The 17,984-nt window shown below is 36.2% G+C and overlaps 1 protein-coding gene across 4 annotated transcripts; it reads left to right on the forward strand.

Annotated features, from left to right (window-relative positions):
* Positions 1-4,277: 4,277 nt before the first annotated feature.
* PCDH18 (protocadherin 18) lies at positions 4,278-17,221 on the forward strand. Of its 4 annotated transcripts, none has more exons than XM_021938799.2 (5): positions 4,279-4,627; positions 5,140-7,280; positions 8,059-8,147; positions 8,244-8,407; positions 15,209-17,221. In XM_021938799.2, exons 2-5 carry the CDS (start codon positions 5,454-5,456, stop codon positions 15,874-15,876), a joined length of 2,748 nt encoding a protein of 915 aa, XP_021794491.1. In that variant the 5' UTR covers positions 4,279-4,627; positions 5,140-5,453; the 3' UTR covers positions 15,877-17,221. The 4 variants fall into 4 exon arrangements, with proteins under 4 accessions (XP_021794490.1, XP_021794491.1, XP_017814535.2 ...); XM_021938800.2 differs by having other exon boundaries at positions 4,280-4,627; positions 8,062-8,147; XM_021938798.2 differs by having other exon boundaries at positions 4,278-7,280.
* The last annotated feature ends 763 nt before the right edge of the window (positions 17,222-17,984 follow it).

The raw sequence follows: 17,984 nt of genomic DNA on the forward strand, positions 1-17,984 counted from the left end.
AAAGATTTCATATTGTTCGGTGACTTTTCATTATTACATTCTTAAATCTATTAGTAAATGGAATAAAGGAAGAACAACATAGAGAGATGTAATGTGATTGATAAAAGGCCTAACGTTGATTTTTAAATACAAATCTTATTTGAAAAATTTTATATTTCCTTGTCCCTGCCAAAATACCTCAAATCATATCCTTTTGTCTTTCTGCTATAGTTTCACATGATATTTAAAGAAACAACTGTTTAGTGCAAAAGCCTTGAGAACAGGCAAACAGTAGATGTGTATACTATCAAATATAAAAGATAAATAAGCACCTGGTAGACTTCTAATTGTATTTTTAGATATGTTTCTATGGTTTAGGGCCTGGAGGTATAGTTGAGTATAGTTGGTAGGTCTTGGAATTTTCTTCAGGAAAGCAGCAAGTTTTCAAGACCATCACAGTTCAATACTATTAGTTTTGTCAATTATGTTTCACAGGTGACCTTTATAAGTCAAGATGAAGAGAGCTTTATCCTTTCAACATAAAATTTTGTATGCATCTAAACCAAAAGTCTAAGATGCACCAAGTTCTGTGGCTATAATCCACATTTTGTTTTTTTTCTTCAATGAGTGTTAGGAGGAAAACAGACACACACAGGTTAAGAAAAGGAAACCTTTGTTGTATGTTTACTGGGCCAGCCTTTGTGGAAAGCCTCAGTCACTGAAATTCTTAAAAGAATTTTTTAGAGTAAATTACTACTCCCATCTCACAGAGGATTATACATTTACAGAGATGTTAAATAATTTGTCCAGGATTATATAATGGCTAACAGGTGGTACCCACAGTTGTTGGGCTCATACAAAAAGCCAAGCAAGCTCTTTATCTTAAGCAGGTCTGAAGTCTTGGAATTCCGTAACTGTACTAACCTTTGTCTGGTAAAACCTTTGTCCCTAATTTCCCAGGATGCAGAGTAATTATTTAGGCTTGTTACAGCCATATGGTGTCAAGCAGGACCATAATTTTCTTCTATAAGATGTTTCACAACAAACACTATGAGGAAAGATTGTAAACTATATCAATCAACCAGAAGATTGTAAGTCTCATGTCATTGTTTTGATGGTGGGAAAGACCTATAGTGAGATAAAAGTGAATATTTATTACCCTATCTTTTATCTCATGTACTCTAATAAAATATAAATTAAGAGCAAAAAATCAAAAAACAAAATACATATCTGCTTGTAGGCAAGAAATTTTAGTGACTTTCATCTTGTATTCCAGTACCAAAAGAGACATTTTTCTATATGTAATGCAGATAAATTTGAGTCTTACAATTGAGTTCTAGGTTTTCCTTCCTCTTGAATAGGAAGAAAATCATTCAAAATTTAGAATTATAAAGCTTAATTTTCCTTAGAACAAAAGTAATAAAAGTAAATGGCATGGTGAAAGTGTTATTAGAGGTGAAAGGATGTATTGTAAATGCTGGTTGATATCCTTTATCTAGGTTTAGCAGTTTTCAGCTCAATTAAACTGAAGTGGTAAAAGGAGCTTCATAGATAAAATATGCACAACAGGGTGAATGTATCTGCGATTTGCCTGTAGGAGCTTAGAAGCACTTTGCTGTTGTGCTTAACATCACTCAAGAGGGCACAGTCTTCAAGAGGAACCACTTCCTTTCTTTGTCAACAAAGACTGCCATATCAAAAGAGGATGGACTTTAAGAAACATTCAATCAACTCTCCCTTACTGGTTCTCTGAGAAGTTATTTTAGAGGGTCTACCACTTTTTCATGACTTCATGAAATTCCAGAAGGATGAAGTTCAATCAGGTCATCATTATATAACAACCAATAGAAGTTTATCAGTTTTTCTCCCCTGATATAAACCCTTTTATGGATAGTAAATAATTTGAGAGATAGTTTTTTGTTATCTTTTCAGGGATACTAAATGAGGAAAATTTAAATTGTTACAACTAGAAATACAATATGACAAAGAAAAGATTTATTTGTAATTCTGTACTTTTGGGAAAAAAAGTATAAAGAACAGATCAGTGCATAGCAAGGATAAATCAAAAGCACATCACTTTCAAGTAGATACATGTGACTTCTCAGGAAGAGACTGGCAAGCTGAAAATGAAATAATACGTGGTAAGGATGATATTACAAGTGAAAAAAGCCATTGTTGGTGAAAGAATGCCAAGTTCTTTAAATACTTACTCGTAAAAACATATCATTTTGGAGGATATATTAATTTACAACTTATTTAATATTTCAGTACGTTACACTGAAGCTCTTTTTCACAATTATTATTTCTGTTCAAGCCCGCTGTCAGAAATAAAAGAAGGACTTTTTTTTATTATTATTATTTTTACTTTTTAAGCATAGGAAAAAAAATCTGTATCAAGGTAATCAAATCCATTGCTCTTGGAGTTTTTTTGGGGGTAGACTTATCAAATTCTCAAAGAAAATTTTCCTAGAACTAATGGAATTAGGTTACCTTTGAATTCTCACCCCAACTTTGAATAGTGACTAATTCCTTTCTTTGCTCTTTTGGTGTTTGCAAAGGGGTTCGCAAAAGCCTGAATTGATATAATTATTGGCTAGATTGTTAGAGATCTAGGCCAGATGGCTATGGGTTTCTAAAGTCCCCCTTGCTTGTGGTAGTTTTCCTAGTTTGCCTATAGGGTTTGGGGATCAGCAATTTGAAAGGGCTACAAACTTGTAAAACAGTATTATTCATGGGGGCAGAATGTTCATCAGCGTGACCCAGTACTAAATACATTCATTATAGGCATTTCTATTCTGCACAATTTGCCACACAGCACTGGTTTCAGGAGGGGGAAAAAAAGACAATGGCTTATAAAATGCTTTCGAATGCCTAAAAAGAAGGAGAATTCACGCTGAGACTCCTCTGCTTTCTTTTTTGGAAAGAGCCTTCTTAGTGACTTTAGCTGAGCTCTGCTGAGAGTAAGCAAAGTGGAAAAATCAGAAAATTACTTTTTTTATATGTTTCTGGGGGGCAAAATAGAGTGGGGAAAAAAATGGTAAGAAGTGACAATGAGATTATGTGAAACAGCAACTATGCGAGCGGATGAAGACAGCTGAGGAATAATGCAAAAGGTATGAAAAAAAAAAAAAAAAAAAAAAACCAGCAAGAATGGAGCCACGATGATACACTTAAAAGGAATTGCAGAGCAGAAAGAACATCATAAATAATCTTATTTTCAAATAAGAATATCATATCAGTTTCTGTGACCTGGATAGAGCACAAGCCTCCCATGATACTTCCTAGCATTTTGATGCACACAAAATGCAATTTTCAGCTCAGGCATTTGATTTATCAGTGTAAACAAGCTTTGGGGTTTTTAAAATACGTATCTGAAGTGTTTTCATAAATAATGCATATATTATAAAAATTTGACTTGTAAACTATTGAGTCCATGTCCCCCCAGTATTCACTGCGAAGACTAGCCATGTATAGGCAGTGCCTTTTGGTAGAAATTGGCATGCTAAAGCTTGCAGTGTCTTTTACCCAAGATAAATAGGATTTTTTTTTTGAAGTACAGGACAAAGAAATATTACAGTTTTGCCCAAACTCAAGGAAAGAAGTCATTCAAGGTAGAGCTATATTGTTAATTAGTTCCAAATTCTGAGGTGCTCCTTTAAGTCTTGCCAATTAAGAGTAATCAAGAGTGCAAGATAGCCCTTTTCTTATCTTCAAAGAATAAAGATGAAAGAAAACAGAAAATGAAACCTCTTTACTCGTTCTGTTCTTTAAAAACAGAGCCCCAAGACAATCTGCTTGTGCTCCTAGAAGGAGCAAGGCCCAAGTATTTACAGAGGGAGTGGGGAAGGAGGCGGTCTGAGAAGCATAATTAGAAGCAAGTTTTCAAATTGTATTAAATTCCTCCACCAACAAAACGCACTTAGAGGTATTTTAAAGTTAAACTAGCACTTAAGGACTATGAAAAGCAAGATGATTACACGTCTGTGGCAGAAGAAAGAGCAATTAAGAAAACAAGAACAATTTAACGTGCCATATAAATAAAGGCGACCAGAAGTTGACTTAAAGTTTTTCTTCTGTAATTTGTCTCCCCTTTGTCATGGCACGCTCAGAGAAAGTGAATGCAGTAGATTGAAAGGCGGAGGGGGAGTGGGGAGGAAGAAGGAAGGAGCAGGGAAGGACTGGCTCCCATCTCCTCCCCCAGCCCCCACCAGCCCGTCTCCCCTTCTCTCCTTTGCGCCCCCGCCCCCTCCTTCCTCCTTCTCAGTCTCTTTCTCTCTCCCACCCTCCGCTCTCCCCCTCCCTCCTTGGGTGACTCCATCAGTTTTTGATTTGGAAGCACGCTGATTGGCTGGAAGCGATTCAACACACGCTGGGCAAGAGCTTTGTCTGAGTTGAAGTGAAGTTGTACAGATTTTAGACTGGAGTCAGCAATCACGGGTGTTTAGTCTGCAGCCGAGCAGCGAAAGGGAGAAAGAATCTCTCAGGAAAGACACACTGCAGACTCCACCGGCAACCCGCAATAGATGGATTCCGACTACACAACGGCGAAAACGCGGAGGTGACACTCTTCTGCCTGGAAAGAGGACGAACGACCAAACAAACGCAAGGACTGGACTCCATGCCGAAGGTATCTGGAAGTCGTGACACGGTGTGTATAAAACAAAAGTTTGCGAGCTGTTAATTGCTGTGCTGTGTTATTAAGAGACGCTTTCAAGTTTCAAGTACCAAATGTAGCTTTAAGTTGCCAAAGGAAGTTGAGGGGATTGCTTTGCTGTTTTAACTTGCTCTGTGAGGGAGATCTCATAAACTGACCAATGCACCAAATGAATGCTAAAATGCACTTTAGGTTTGTTTTTGCACTCCTGATAGTATCTTTCAACCGCGATGTACTGGGCAAGAATTTGAAATACAGGATTTATGAGGAACAGAGGGTTGGATCAGTAATTGCAAGACTATCGGAGGATGTGGCTGATGTTTTATTGAAGCTACCTAATCCTTCTACTGTTCGATTTCGAGCCATGCAGAGGGGAAATTCTCCTCTACTTGTAGTAAATGAGGATAATGGGGAAATCAGCATTGGGGCTACAATTGACCGTGAACAACTATGCCAGAAAAACTTGAACTGTTCCATAGAGTTTGATGTGATCACTCTACCCACAGAGCATCTGCAGCTTTTCCATATTGAAGTTGAAGTGCTGGATATTAATGACAATTCTCCTCAGTTTTCAAGATCTATCATACCTATTGAGATATCTGAGAGTGCGGCAGTTGGGACTCGCATTCCCCTGGACAGTGCATTTGATCCAGATGTTGGGGAAAATTCCCTCCACACATACTCGCTCTCTACCAATGATTTTTTTAATATTGAGGTTCGGACCAGGACTGATGGAGCCAAGTATGCAGAACTCATAGTGGTCAGAGAGTTAGATCGGGAGCTGAAGTCAAGCTACGAGCTTCAGCTCACTGCCTCAGACATGGGAGTACCTCAGAGGTCTGGCTCATCCATACTAAAAATAAGCATTTCAGACTCCAATGACAACAGCCCTGCTTTTGAGCAGCAATCTTATATAATACAACTCTTAGAAAACTCCCCGGTCGGCACTTTGCTCTTAGATCTGAATGCCACGGATCCAGATGAGGGCGCTAATGGGAAAATTGTATATTCCTTCAGCAGTCATGTGTCTCCCAAAATTATGGAGACTTTTAAAATTGATTCCGAAAGAGGACATTTGACTCTTTTCAAGCAAGTGGATTATGAAATCACCAAATCCTATGAGATTGATGTTCAGGCTCAAGATTTGGGTCCAAATTCAATCCCAGCCCATTGCAAAATTATCATTAAGGTTGTGGATGTTAATGACAATAAACCCGAAATTAACATCAACCTCATGTCCCCTGGAAAAGAAGAAATATCTTATATTTTTGAAGGGGATCCTATTGATACATTTGTTGCTTTGGTCAGAGTTCAGGACAAGGATTCTGGGCTGAATGGAGAAATAGTTTGTAAGCTTCATGGACATGGTCACTTTAAACTTCAGAAGACATATGAAAACAATTATTTAATCTTAACCAATGCCACACTGGATAGAGAAAAGAGATCTGAATATAGTTTGACTGTAATCGCTGAGGACAAGGGGACACCCAGTCTCTCTACAGTGAAACATTTTACAGTTCAAATCAATGATATCAATGACAATCCACCCCACTTCCAGAGAAGCCGATATGAATTTGTAATTTCAGAAAATAACTCGCCGGGGGCATATATCACCACTGTTACAGCCACAGATCCTGATCTTGGAGAAAATGGGCAAGTGACATACACCATCTTGGAGAGTTTTATTCTAGGAAGTTCCATAACTACGTATGTAACTATTGACCCATCTAATGGAGCCATCTATGCCCTCAGAATCTTTGATCACGAAGAAGTGAGCCAGATCACTTTTGTGGTAGAAGCGAGAGATGGAGGAAGCCCAAAGCAGCTGGTAAGCAATACCACAGTTGTGCTCACCATTATTGATGAAAATGACAACATTCCTGTGGTTATAGGGCCTGCATTGCGCAATAATACGGCAGAAATCACCATTCCCAAAGGGGCTGAAAGTGGCTTTCATGTCACAAGAATAAGGGCAATTGACAGAGACTCTGGTGTGAATGCTGAACTCAGCTGCGCCATAGTAGCAGGTAATGAGGAGAATATCTTCATAATTGATCCACGATCATGTGACATCCATACCAACGTGAGCATGGATTCTGTTCCCTACACAGAATGGGAGCTGTCAGTTATCATTCAGGACAAAGGCAATCCTCAGCTACATACCAAAGTCCTTCTGAAGTGCATGATCTTTGAATATGCAGAGTCAGTGACAAGTACAGCAATGACTTCAGTAAGCCAGGCATCCTTGGATGTCTCCATGATAATAATTATTTCCTTAGGAGCAATTTGTGCAGTGTTGTTGGTTATTATGGTGCTATTTGCAACTAGGTGCAACCGTGAGAAGAAAGACACTAGATCTTATAACTGCAGGGTGGCCGAATCAACTTACCAGCACCACCCAAAAAGGCCATCCCGGCAGATTCACAAAGGGGACATCACATTGGTGCCTACCATAAATGGCACTCTGCCCATCAGATCTCATCACAGATCGTCTCCATCTTCATCGCCTACCTTAGAAAGAGGGCAGATGGGCAGCCGGCAGAGTCACAACAGTCACCAGTCACTCAACAGTCTGGTGACAATCTCATCAAACCACGTGCCAGAGAATTTCTCATTAGAACTCACCCACGCCACTCCTGCTGTTGAGGTAAGATCATAAACCGCATCAATTCATTGCAATGTTAGGTGTTAGTGTTCAGGAATTGTGTTTACTAGTTCTTAAATGTTTTCAATAATAAGTAACAATACTAATACCGTGCAAATTAGTAGGATACAAGTTACATTGTGAATATGTAGCAAAGATGCACACTTTAGCATACTGTTTTTAGTTTTCCTTAAGTAATTAACTTGCATGTAATATGTATAATATTGAAAAATAAATATGAAGCTCACAAAGGAGTATGTAGTTAGAGTCCCCTTACTTCCCAGATTAAAATAATGGGAAGCCAAAAAGTAGAGACTTGCTTACTTTTCAAGGTTATAGTTTTTACTGAACAGATTAAAAAATTGAGGCCTTCAGACTTCTATTTCAATGCATGTTATGTTTGTCCAAGTTCGGAAGATTTCCTGACATTTTTAAACTATATGCGTTATAGTGTTGTATTTTACAGTATTTTCCATGTATTTTCACAGGAGATCACTTTATCTGAATTACAAAGAAAATAAATCAGTTATTTGAAAAGGAGTCTTCTTTCACAAAGTAAAAGTCAGTTGTATTAGATCATCCAAATCTCTCTGAGATATATTTTAGTTATAGTTGGCAGCTAGCTGCATGGTCCACCACAGTCCAGCATTTGCGAATCTTAAATAGAGATAATATGTTCAATTACTTACTTGAAATAGCAAGTAACTGTTTTTCATGCTTAAAGATTGTGAGTATTTGGAGGCTTGTTTCCAGGAATCAGTTCTGTCTATTTGGTTTCCAGCAGGTCTCTCAGCTTCTTTCAATGCTTCACCAGGGGCAATATCAACCAAGACCAAGTTTTCGAGGAAACAAATATTCCAGGAGCTATAGGTATGAATTATTCTTATGTTACCTATTAAGTCTCAGCATAAATGCTAAAGAGTAAAAACTGTAATTTTTTTTTTTTTTTCTGATTTATCTTTCCAGATATGCCCTTCAAGACATGGACAAATTTAGCTTGAAAGACAGTGGCCGTGGTGACAGTGAGGCAGGAGACAGTGATTATGATTTGGGGCGAGATTCTCCAATAGATAGGCTGCTGGGTGAAGGATTTAGCGACCTGTTTCTCACAGATGGAAGAATTCCAGCAGGTAAGAGGGTAGTGATAGATAAATCTTTATTTTCAGGTCTACCGTGATACCAGTAAAATGAAAAATTTCTCTCATGCTTATATTTCTTATTTATTTGTCCCTTGCACTGAAGTATTTATAATATGTTTTATAGTATATTCGTCACTGTTTAGTAATGAACAGAAACTGAAACATTTTAACACTATTTTCTTAAATTTCATTAAGCTGTTGGAAGAGAAAGAGTAAGCATGACAGCTTCATAGGACAAGAAGAAAGGGGTGGGGAAAAATAAAAAAAAAAATAAAAAAAAACCCACTTCCCTCCTCTTTCCACCTCATCTGATACAGCCATAGAACATGGTTGTGCAACTCTTTGCAAAATTATGGGGTGGTGGTTTTTATTCAGTTAAACTGTTTTGGCGCACAGTGGTGAACTGGACTGTAATTTGGAGGATGCATTTCCTGTGATGGGCACCAACTCACAAAAGCAGAGACTAAAATACGCTAGAAATTGTACACTTCAAGCATTAAAAATAGGAGAAGGAATGCATCTTTGTAGGTGGTAAGCACAGCATATTTTTGCCAACATTTCATTTTGCTATAGTAGAAGAGGAACAAGGACCCAAGAGTGGAATTTTTAAGTATACAGCTAGATAGAAAAGATGCTATTAAGTTTCGAACCACGTTTTCCTTGGAGTTTCTTCCCTCTAATTCTGCAATAGAAACTCTCTGAACTGAGTAAATACTGATTATATTATCCTAGCAGCACCACTACTAAAGACTTCAATGTGAAATCAACCTTAGGAATACATACGTGTGTTCGTTTGGCTACCTATATTTCCAAGTTTCACTGAATGTGGATCAATGACTGCCATTTGATGTATGAAAGACAGAACAACACAATATCACCCATCTTAATTCCACTGCACCTCTATTTTTAAATACAGATAAGTAAGAGAGTTTAGGAAATAAACACGAGGGAGCCTCAGACAGCTACAGGAATTCAAGAAAATCAATATAGCTGACATTCCATATCTGCAGGTTCCACATCTATAGATTCAACCAACTGTTAATCGAAAGTATTTGGATTAAAACAATAAAAAATATTAATACAACAATTAAAAAAACAAATAAAAAACATACAGTATAACAGCTATTTATATAACATTTACATTTATTAGGTATTTTTAGTAATCTAGAGAAGATTTAAAGTATTTGGGAGGATGTGCATAGGCTCTATGTAACAGCTATACCACTTTATATAAGCAACCCAATTTTGGTATCCACAGGGGGCCTGGACCATGCCCTTTGGTCCTTGGACCATACCGAAGGACCACTGTGAATAGAAACTCGAGCACTCATAAGTGAAGTAGTGATGGCAGTAGCCAGAGCGGTGTTAATATTAGGAATAGTAGTAGCAATAGTAGTTACCAACTATGCCCCCAGGTTTACTCCAGGCCCATGCAGAGTTTGATACCTGCACTGCCTCTTCTAAGGCTTTGCCAGGAATTAGTAGTAGTGACAGTAGTAACAGGCTTCTATTTTGTTGTTGTTGTTGTTAAGCTTTGGAAACTGAAACTTATAAAGGTTAGAAAATGCATCTCAAATCAGGCAGTATGTACATTGGAGAGTGAGATTTGAGACAACCCCCACACTCTTAAACAGTAATCAATCAAGTATGTGAAGTAACAGGTTTTTGCTGTTGTAGCAATTGTTTTTAAACAGAGTGTCCTAATATTCTTATGTTCTAGAGACGACATACCCCGTAACTATTAAATGTTGATTATTTACTTCTGTTATTACAGTAATAGATACTATATACATCTCACAGGATGAATGTATAGGGGGAACTTCTAGAGACAATAAGGCATGCAGTGTACCTGAGAGCCTGTTTGCACAATCATGGTGTCCGGTTTTTGTTTCTGTTTTTAATGCATAGACTTTCTTGGCCAATTTGAAGATAAATCTCTGAAAATTTAGTGGAATATATTTAGAATCAGACACGTTGCTCAAAGAGAATCAGTTTCATTATTCTTACCTGTGTAATAAAGGAGTTGGCTAAACTACAATTTTGTGATCCTGACAGAACCCTAATTTTGAGTATTAATCCTTGATTTTAAATAATGTAATTTCATTTCATTAAACAGAAAAGTAACATAGTGGGCATGACATCAATATTGTATTGTATATTTTTAGATTTGTATAATGTTTATTCATTGAAATTTAAATTTATCAGCATAGTTAACTGAATAGCTGCTCTAATTACATAATCTTGGCGTTTTCGGGACTAAATGATCCTAAAGTCCCTTTTAATTCTGAAATTGTATAAACCTAATAGCTAATTATAAGTTTCTTTTTTTTTTAAGTTATTTTACTTTTTCTTATATTTTCTAAGTTGCCACCTCCATGTAAGTTTGTGGCAAGAAAGTTTTCTAGCACGTGGAGTAAATAATAATAATAATTGTAATAATAATGATATATGTTAAGGAATAATGACATTGGGGAAACAATAGGTAGACATAAACTGTAGAAAACAGTGAATTGTGTTTAGTGAGTGGCGTTAAGCTCCATCAGTATCACATTTCTTTTCAAAATTAGGAGTTCACCTTTATATCATCATTAATAATTCCACTTATTATGAGATAATTTTTTAAAAAAAACAATCTCATATTTGCACAACACATTTAACTGTGGGTGTGGTTGGAGAGTTATTTTGCTCATGCATAACATTGTATTACAACAAAATATATTACAGTAGATACATTTCTGCCTTACTAGGTACCTGCCTCCATCTGAGGTGTGGTCAAAGCTATCCTGGAGGCATAGAGCACCAGGAGGTCACCAATGGGCCACAAAGTATATTCATGTTTGACTACTGTAGACTCCAATACGTGTAATGAGTATCTATACAAAGATAGCTACCCCTTATTTATATAATTTTGATGACACATATTCCAGTTTATTATTTAACCTGGCAACTTCTGGAGGCACATTAGAGTGTAAAGCCTGTGCTTTGTAAATTTATATTCTCAGGAAATATCCCAAGTAGAGAAAAATGTAAGTCCACATCTGAATGCCATTAAAAGAGATCAGCACAGTTTCCAAAGCATTTATATTTCTAGGACTAAAGTGTCTTGGTCCAACTGTTTTTCTGCCTTAGACTTTGAACAAATACAGATTATGTTATGTTGCACTGCCTGCCAACAGGGTCATTTCTGGTCATTCATGCTATTAATTCCCACACAAATATCCTGCATTTTGAGCAGTTAAATCGGTATGCATTTTTTGTCTGTTGGCTCATGTTTGCCAACATACTTTCTTACTCATTCAACTTTGAACTATAACACTAAGCATATGCCTGCAAAAATCCCCATTTTCCATTGCATTCACTTCACCAAGATGATTCATACAGCCGTTTGATTTTGTTTCTTGTGATACTCATTTTTCTTGATTGAGTCCAATCCACTTTTCATCAGTTTGTCATCTCTGATTACTTACTTTAAACATTCTTTTAAAATTCTATGTTCTCTCCTTTCTCATGGCAGGTATCCATGAAAGCCCATCCGTTCTGGCCTTTCTTCCATGACTAGTTTAGTGTATCAGTGTGCAAACTGATATTCACTCTCTAGTAGTTCCTCCCTTTGTCAAATCTTTCTTTCATACAGCTTGAACAACATTTTGAGAACATTTTAATCTACATTTTTTTGCTCAAAATCAATACTTGTTGCCCAGCAACACTGAACTAAATAAACTATTTATCTCGGCATTCAAAGGGCAATGGGATCCTCTCTTAACTTATTAACTCTCCTATGTTGCCATCTTTGTATCTTTTGTTATAGCTAGAAGCATCTCCTCACTTCACACACTGATGCTTTGCTCATGGTGTCCTTCCTACCTGAAAAGCTGCCTTCTCGTCACTTTGTGTAACTGACTCCTATTCATCTTTCAAAGTTTGTCTTTCTTTAACTATTTCAGCTTCACTTCCACTTTTTTTTCTTTTCTTGACATGCCCTTAGCATCATCTAATTTGACATTTTACTTGTGCTTATGACCCCATTTGCTACACTTTATTTATAGCTATATCTTTTTAAAACTTTTGAGGGCGGGGTGCTATTGTTGCACTTCACATGTAGCAGACTCCTAATGGATAAGTGATTGATCACCTGATTACTAATGGCTTGATAGAAGCAAGGCATACATATTTCTTATATATCTGCTTTGTGCCCTACCAATAAGGTGCAGTGCAGTGACAAAATCCATAGTCTTCTAGTGGTAAAGAAGATGCTCTCCTTTCACCATGTGCCCCCTCCCCAGAGGACACTTAACTACCTAGCAGAGCTTTCAAGGAGCAACAGAAAGATTAGCCACTTGGACTACTTGTCAACAAGCCCTGATCACTGGGATATAGTATGGAACATTTGCGGCACTAAATTACTTACAGATTGAGAATGTTTTCAGTCAAGTCCCTGGGGACAAGGTTGACAATATCAATGAAGTTCCAAGAAATGCCCTCTTTTGCACCATTACTCTTCTCTTTCTCTTATTTTTTTGTCATCCTTCCCTCTATTAGTGTTTCCTCATCAATTTTTCTTATTATTTTTCATTTTTAAGTTAATTTATTATTTTATAATTAAAGCTCCACTTACTTATTGGGATGAAGTTGCAAATAACATTCACTGTTTAAAAATTTCTATGACCAAACTTATTTTTGAGCATGAGCTTTCAGATTGCGTTAGTTACCTAGATTGTATTTTTGCACTGTATTGTTGGTTTTATGTGTATTATATTTAGGTCTTTAGAAAACTAGGTCGTTTTCAGTATTCTTAGAAGCCTATGTAATTTATCATTTCCCTCCAATCATTAAGAATTAAAATAAAGTGAATCAAACAACAAAGCCCTTCCCAAGCCTAAAACTACTGAGTTAAAGGATAGAAAATAAATGAAGTGGTGTCAGCAGGTCTGTTCTTCTTCCTTCTAACAGGATATGAGTAAGACAATAGAGACAGGTCTAAGTTCCATTTTCAGAGACCTGGGGAATTAAGAAGGCAAAAAAAATCATTACCACTATGATTGTTATTTCGCTGCTGAGAAAACCTCATTGCTATTAAATTATTCCAATGACTTTCAACCCCTTTCGTTTTGTCCACATCAAATTAAAAAAAAAAAAAGTTAGTAAATATTTCCAAGTAGTAATAATGCATGAAGTCAGGAAATCTAGACAAGCTTTTATTCTTAAATCATCCTTGTCTATTTAAATGTAACCGTTCATAACAAATAGCACAATTTTTCTTCATGCTTACCCTCTTTCTCTTTCCCCACCTTGATTCACATGGAATTGATGTTCACACTTTTCTCCACTTTTTTTCTGCTTCATTGTATTTCTAGCTTTCTTAGTGATTCAGCTTTCTTCTCACTCACAATACTTGATCTCATTTTGTTCCTCAAATTATCCCCTTTTTCATTAAAACTTGAGGTCCATATTTGAGACTCTTGCAGTTTAAGAACAGAATTATCTCAAAGATTCAAGCAGAGAAAAGCAGCAATTTCTACCCCTTCAATCAAAGACCATTACTTCTTTTTTTTTTTTTTTTTTTCCAGAAAGTCAACATTATTTTCTTCATGTTTTATTTAGAAAACATGTAGTGAATACCTACTGTATGCAGGCACTTTACCAGTTGCTAGTGATACCACAGTAACTGCAATAGACAACTTCTTTCCTCTAATAAGGGAACGGGCTTCCTTCAAGAATCACCCTTTTAGCAATTATTTCGGAGGAAGACGAATCTTCCTAAAATAAATGGATCTACAAAACTAGCTCTTAATATATACGTATAGCTAATAACAACCTAATGTTGTTTTAAATCTAAGAGAATTATTTTGCATTTTCTGCATTCTGCTATTTGCTCTAAAATGAAATCATAATGCTGAAGAGACTTACTTCTCACTGAAATAAGTCAATGGTTTGTAGAGTATATTTTACATCTTTTCATTTCCTTGTCATGTATCTTAGTTATTGTATTTGCCAAATATAGAGGGGTTTTTTCCTTTTTATTTTCCTGCTTTTCTCATATCATCTATTCTTTTTCCTATGAGTGTGGCCACTCATATTCCAATAGAGCATTAGAACATCTGTAAGAACTAAAGATTGAATTTTTCATATTCTTCATCTTTTGATGACATTTTCGTATATTTGAATATCGATATATTTTGAATCTTTAAAAGAAAACTTCTTAAGAGGGTAATTGCAGATGACCACCCAGTAGCTCAGGATACTTTTCACTACTGTTTTAAGTAATAAATCCATAAATAATTTGTAATATCTTTAAGAGAGATTAATAAGTATGATTACCTTATAGCTTATTATATTCTCATAGCTTCCATTAAAACTAAAGTAATATTGAGAAAGTTACACAAAGGTATGTATTACACAAGAATTATATGAGTGGCATTCTAAAGTTATAGGTTTCACCTTACAAGTCTGTTCTTTGGAATTTATGATCAGTACTTATTTCATCACTGATACCTAGTTCTTCCCACGTATACGTTATCAACCCGTCTTCTCATTATTCGAGTAGCAGAATGTTCTTATTTGACCAATAAGGAAAAAAACACACCAGAAGATAACACTTATGTAGGTCTATAAAACTAGTGTTCAAATTAAAGCCATAATTGTAGTACAGTTTATGTGTATAATAATAGGTTGGCATCATGGCAATAGTTTAAAACTGTCTCATTCTATTTTTTATTATAAAATTATATTTTTGCATTATTTTGAATCGTGCTAAGTATAATAATGAAACCCCATTGTTTTTCTTGAGTGCAGCTATGAGGCTCTGCACGGAGGAGTGCAGGGTCCTGGGACACTCTGACCAGTGCTGGATGCCACCACTGCCCTCACCATCTTCCGATTATAGGAGTAACATGTTCATTCCAGGGGAAGAATTCCCAACACAACCACAGCAGCAGCATCCACATCAGAGTCTTGAGGATGACGCTCAGCCTGCAGATTCCGGTGAAAAGAAGAAGAGTTTTTCTACCTTTGGAAAGGACTCCCCAAACGATGAGGACACTGGGGATACCAGCACATCATCTCTGCTCTCGGAAATGAGCAGCGTGTTCCAGCGTCTCTTACCCCCTTCCCTGGACACCTATTCTGAATGCAGTGAGGTGGATCGGTCCAATTCCCTGGAACGCAGGAAGGGACCCTTGCCAGCCAAAACTGTGGGTTACCCACAGGGGGTAGCGGCATGGGCAGCCAGTACACATTTTCAAAATCCCACCAACAACTGTGGGCCGCCACTTGGAACTCACTCCAGTGTGCAGCCTTCTTCAAAATGGCTGCCAGCCATGGAGGAGATCCCTGAAAATTATGAAGAAGATGATTTTGACAATGTGCTCAACCACCTCAATGATGGGAAACACGAACTCATGGATGCCAGTGAACTGGTGGCAGAGATTAACAAACTGCTTCAAGATGTCCGCCAGAGCTAGGAGATTTTAGCGAAGCATTTCTGTTTCCATGTTTATGGAAATAGGGAACAACAACAACAACAACAACAAAACCTGAAAGAACTGGCATTGCCAAATAGTTGCATTTATCATAAATGTGTCTGTGTATATTGAATATTAAATACTGTATTTTCGTATGTACACAATGCAAGTGTGATTATTTTAATCTGTATTTTAAAAATACATTTGTACCTTATATTTATGTGTAATTTAACAAACAAATTTTATTTTTTTACTCCCATGACAGACATGTTTTTCCTAATCATGTAGAAACTAGCCACTGTTCATATCTGATATACTATTGAACCACAAAGTGTAAAGGCACTGCTCTGCTTAGATTAGTTTTGTTGGGGAAGAATTATTATGTTGTATGAACAACCCCACTAAAGCATTATACAATTCTTAATTCCATTAAGTGATCCCACTTTTTTTCAATAACTTTTTAGAAATTAAGAATCATTAAAATTGTTAGGCTATTTTATTGTTATTTTCGCTACTTTCTACTAGCCCCAATAGTTGAACTCTTACAGCAAAATCGAAACATAAAGTGAAAGTTTATTTCAGGACTGAGAAATATCTTGAAGGTTATTTATTAGATGGCTATCTCAAATGAACTTTTTATAGACAACGATGAAAACAGAACTAAAGTCAATGTTTCCTGACTCCCAGGCTCCTACTATTCCAGGCCATCACACTGGCCTGTTCCTGAGAATATTTCTCTCAGTATATTATTATCTACTTACAATTAGGATAAACTATCAATTTTATTCTATCCTTGTAGTATGAAACATGCTCCAAGGAAATGGAATCTGTCCTTTAAATGGATAACAGGATGTATTCTAATATTCCTGGATAAAAACAATTATGTCAGTGTCTCTCCTAGGATAGTAAATATAATTGACTTATTCTGAACCCATTCTATTTTGAATCTTCCCCCTTTCCTCTCACAATACTTGAACATTTTAATCTTTTGGAATGTTGTCTTTTTTTGTTATAACTATTCATTTTTAGCTTTTGTCTCCAGTGCATGATCTCATATTTTTGCTTTTATTTTTAGTATAAGAACATTTATGAAATCACATTTTTGTTATTGCAATTGTTTTATTTGTTGTGTGGTAAATGAGAAATCCTTTATTTATTGTGCTGTGATCTCTCTGTGTGGAATGCCTTGGTAAGAGAGATGCTTATTATGACTATTATCATTTCTGACCAAGCTTCTATTAATGTTATTTCTAATAATACACTATCTTGATTGTACTCTCCAGAAAATTTTACTGTCAGTGAAAATAAAAGAAAAATTAAAGTAAAGCTAAGGAACTGTCCATAAGTCAGAGTCCTGTTCCTACATATTTGTTCAAAAGCTTGGCATGCAGCATGCCCTTCCTGAGAGGGTGATTCAGTGTTGAGTTTCAAATAATAAACATGCAGCATTCAGTTGGCTGGGCAAACAAGAAAAACACAATTCAAAAGGAATGAGTTTGAGACTTGTAATGGGAATGAAAGTAGTAAGCCATATTCCAGTTAAATAAGTTAAATGCATTTGGGGAATAAAGAAAATAGAGTAAGCAAGCAATAACTGCTTGAGTATTTTTCAAATTACAAAAAATAAATAAATAAACACATAACTTTCTCAGGACATTTTGTATTAAATTGTGCAGGATAAAAAGGTATCCTTACAATGTTTCCAGGAGGCAAGAACATTATCCTCCCTGGCTTGCTAGTCGGAAATTGAAACACTGGGAAAGTTAAGTAACTGAAAAGTGACTAAAATTCAGATATTTGAATTCTCAAATGAGTACCACATTAAACAGAATATATTACCTCTTTCAACAGGCACATTTTCCTTTATAGGAGGATTGTAATTACAAGTGGAATTTCAGTTTATTTTTCATAGATTACACACAAAACGCTAACCATATTTAAATACATTCTGCCTTTCAACTTCACTTCCTTTCAGTATATATTACCATTAAGAAAAAGACTTTTATATCCTCACTGTTCTTAACTTAAAGCACCAGCAGTAATATGGTAAGCTATGCTGAAAATTGCTATTTTGAATCATGTGAAATAAATAAAATGCAATATTTCAT

The sequence above is a fragment of the Papio anubis genome, chromosome 3, assembly GCF_008728515.1.
Source record: "Papio anubis isolate 15944 chromosome 3, Panubis1.0, whole genome shotgun sequence".
Taxonomy (NCBI): domain Eukaryota; kingdom Metazoa; phylum Chordata; class Mammalia; order Primates; family Cercopithecidae; genus Papio; species Papio anubis.

Excerpts from the sequence above, each read along its gene's own strand:
- PCDH18 (XM_021938798.2), top strand. The coding sequence starts at position 4,794 with ATGCACCAAATGAATGCTAAAATGCACTTTAGGTTTGTTTTTGCACTC. Across the intron at positions 7,281-8,058 it reads ACGCCACTCCTGCTGTTGAG|CAGGTCTCTCAGCTTCTTTC; the intron begins GTAAGATCATAA and ends TTTGGTTTCCAG. Across the intron at positions 8,148-8,243 it reads AAATATTCCAGGAGCTATAG|ATATGCCCTTCAAGACATGG; the intron begins GTATGAATTATT and ends TTATCTTTCCAG.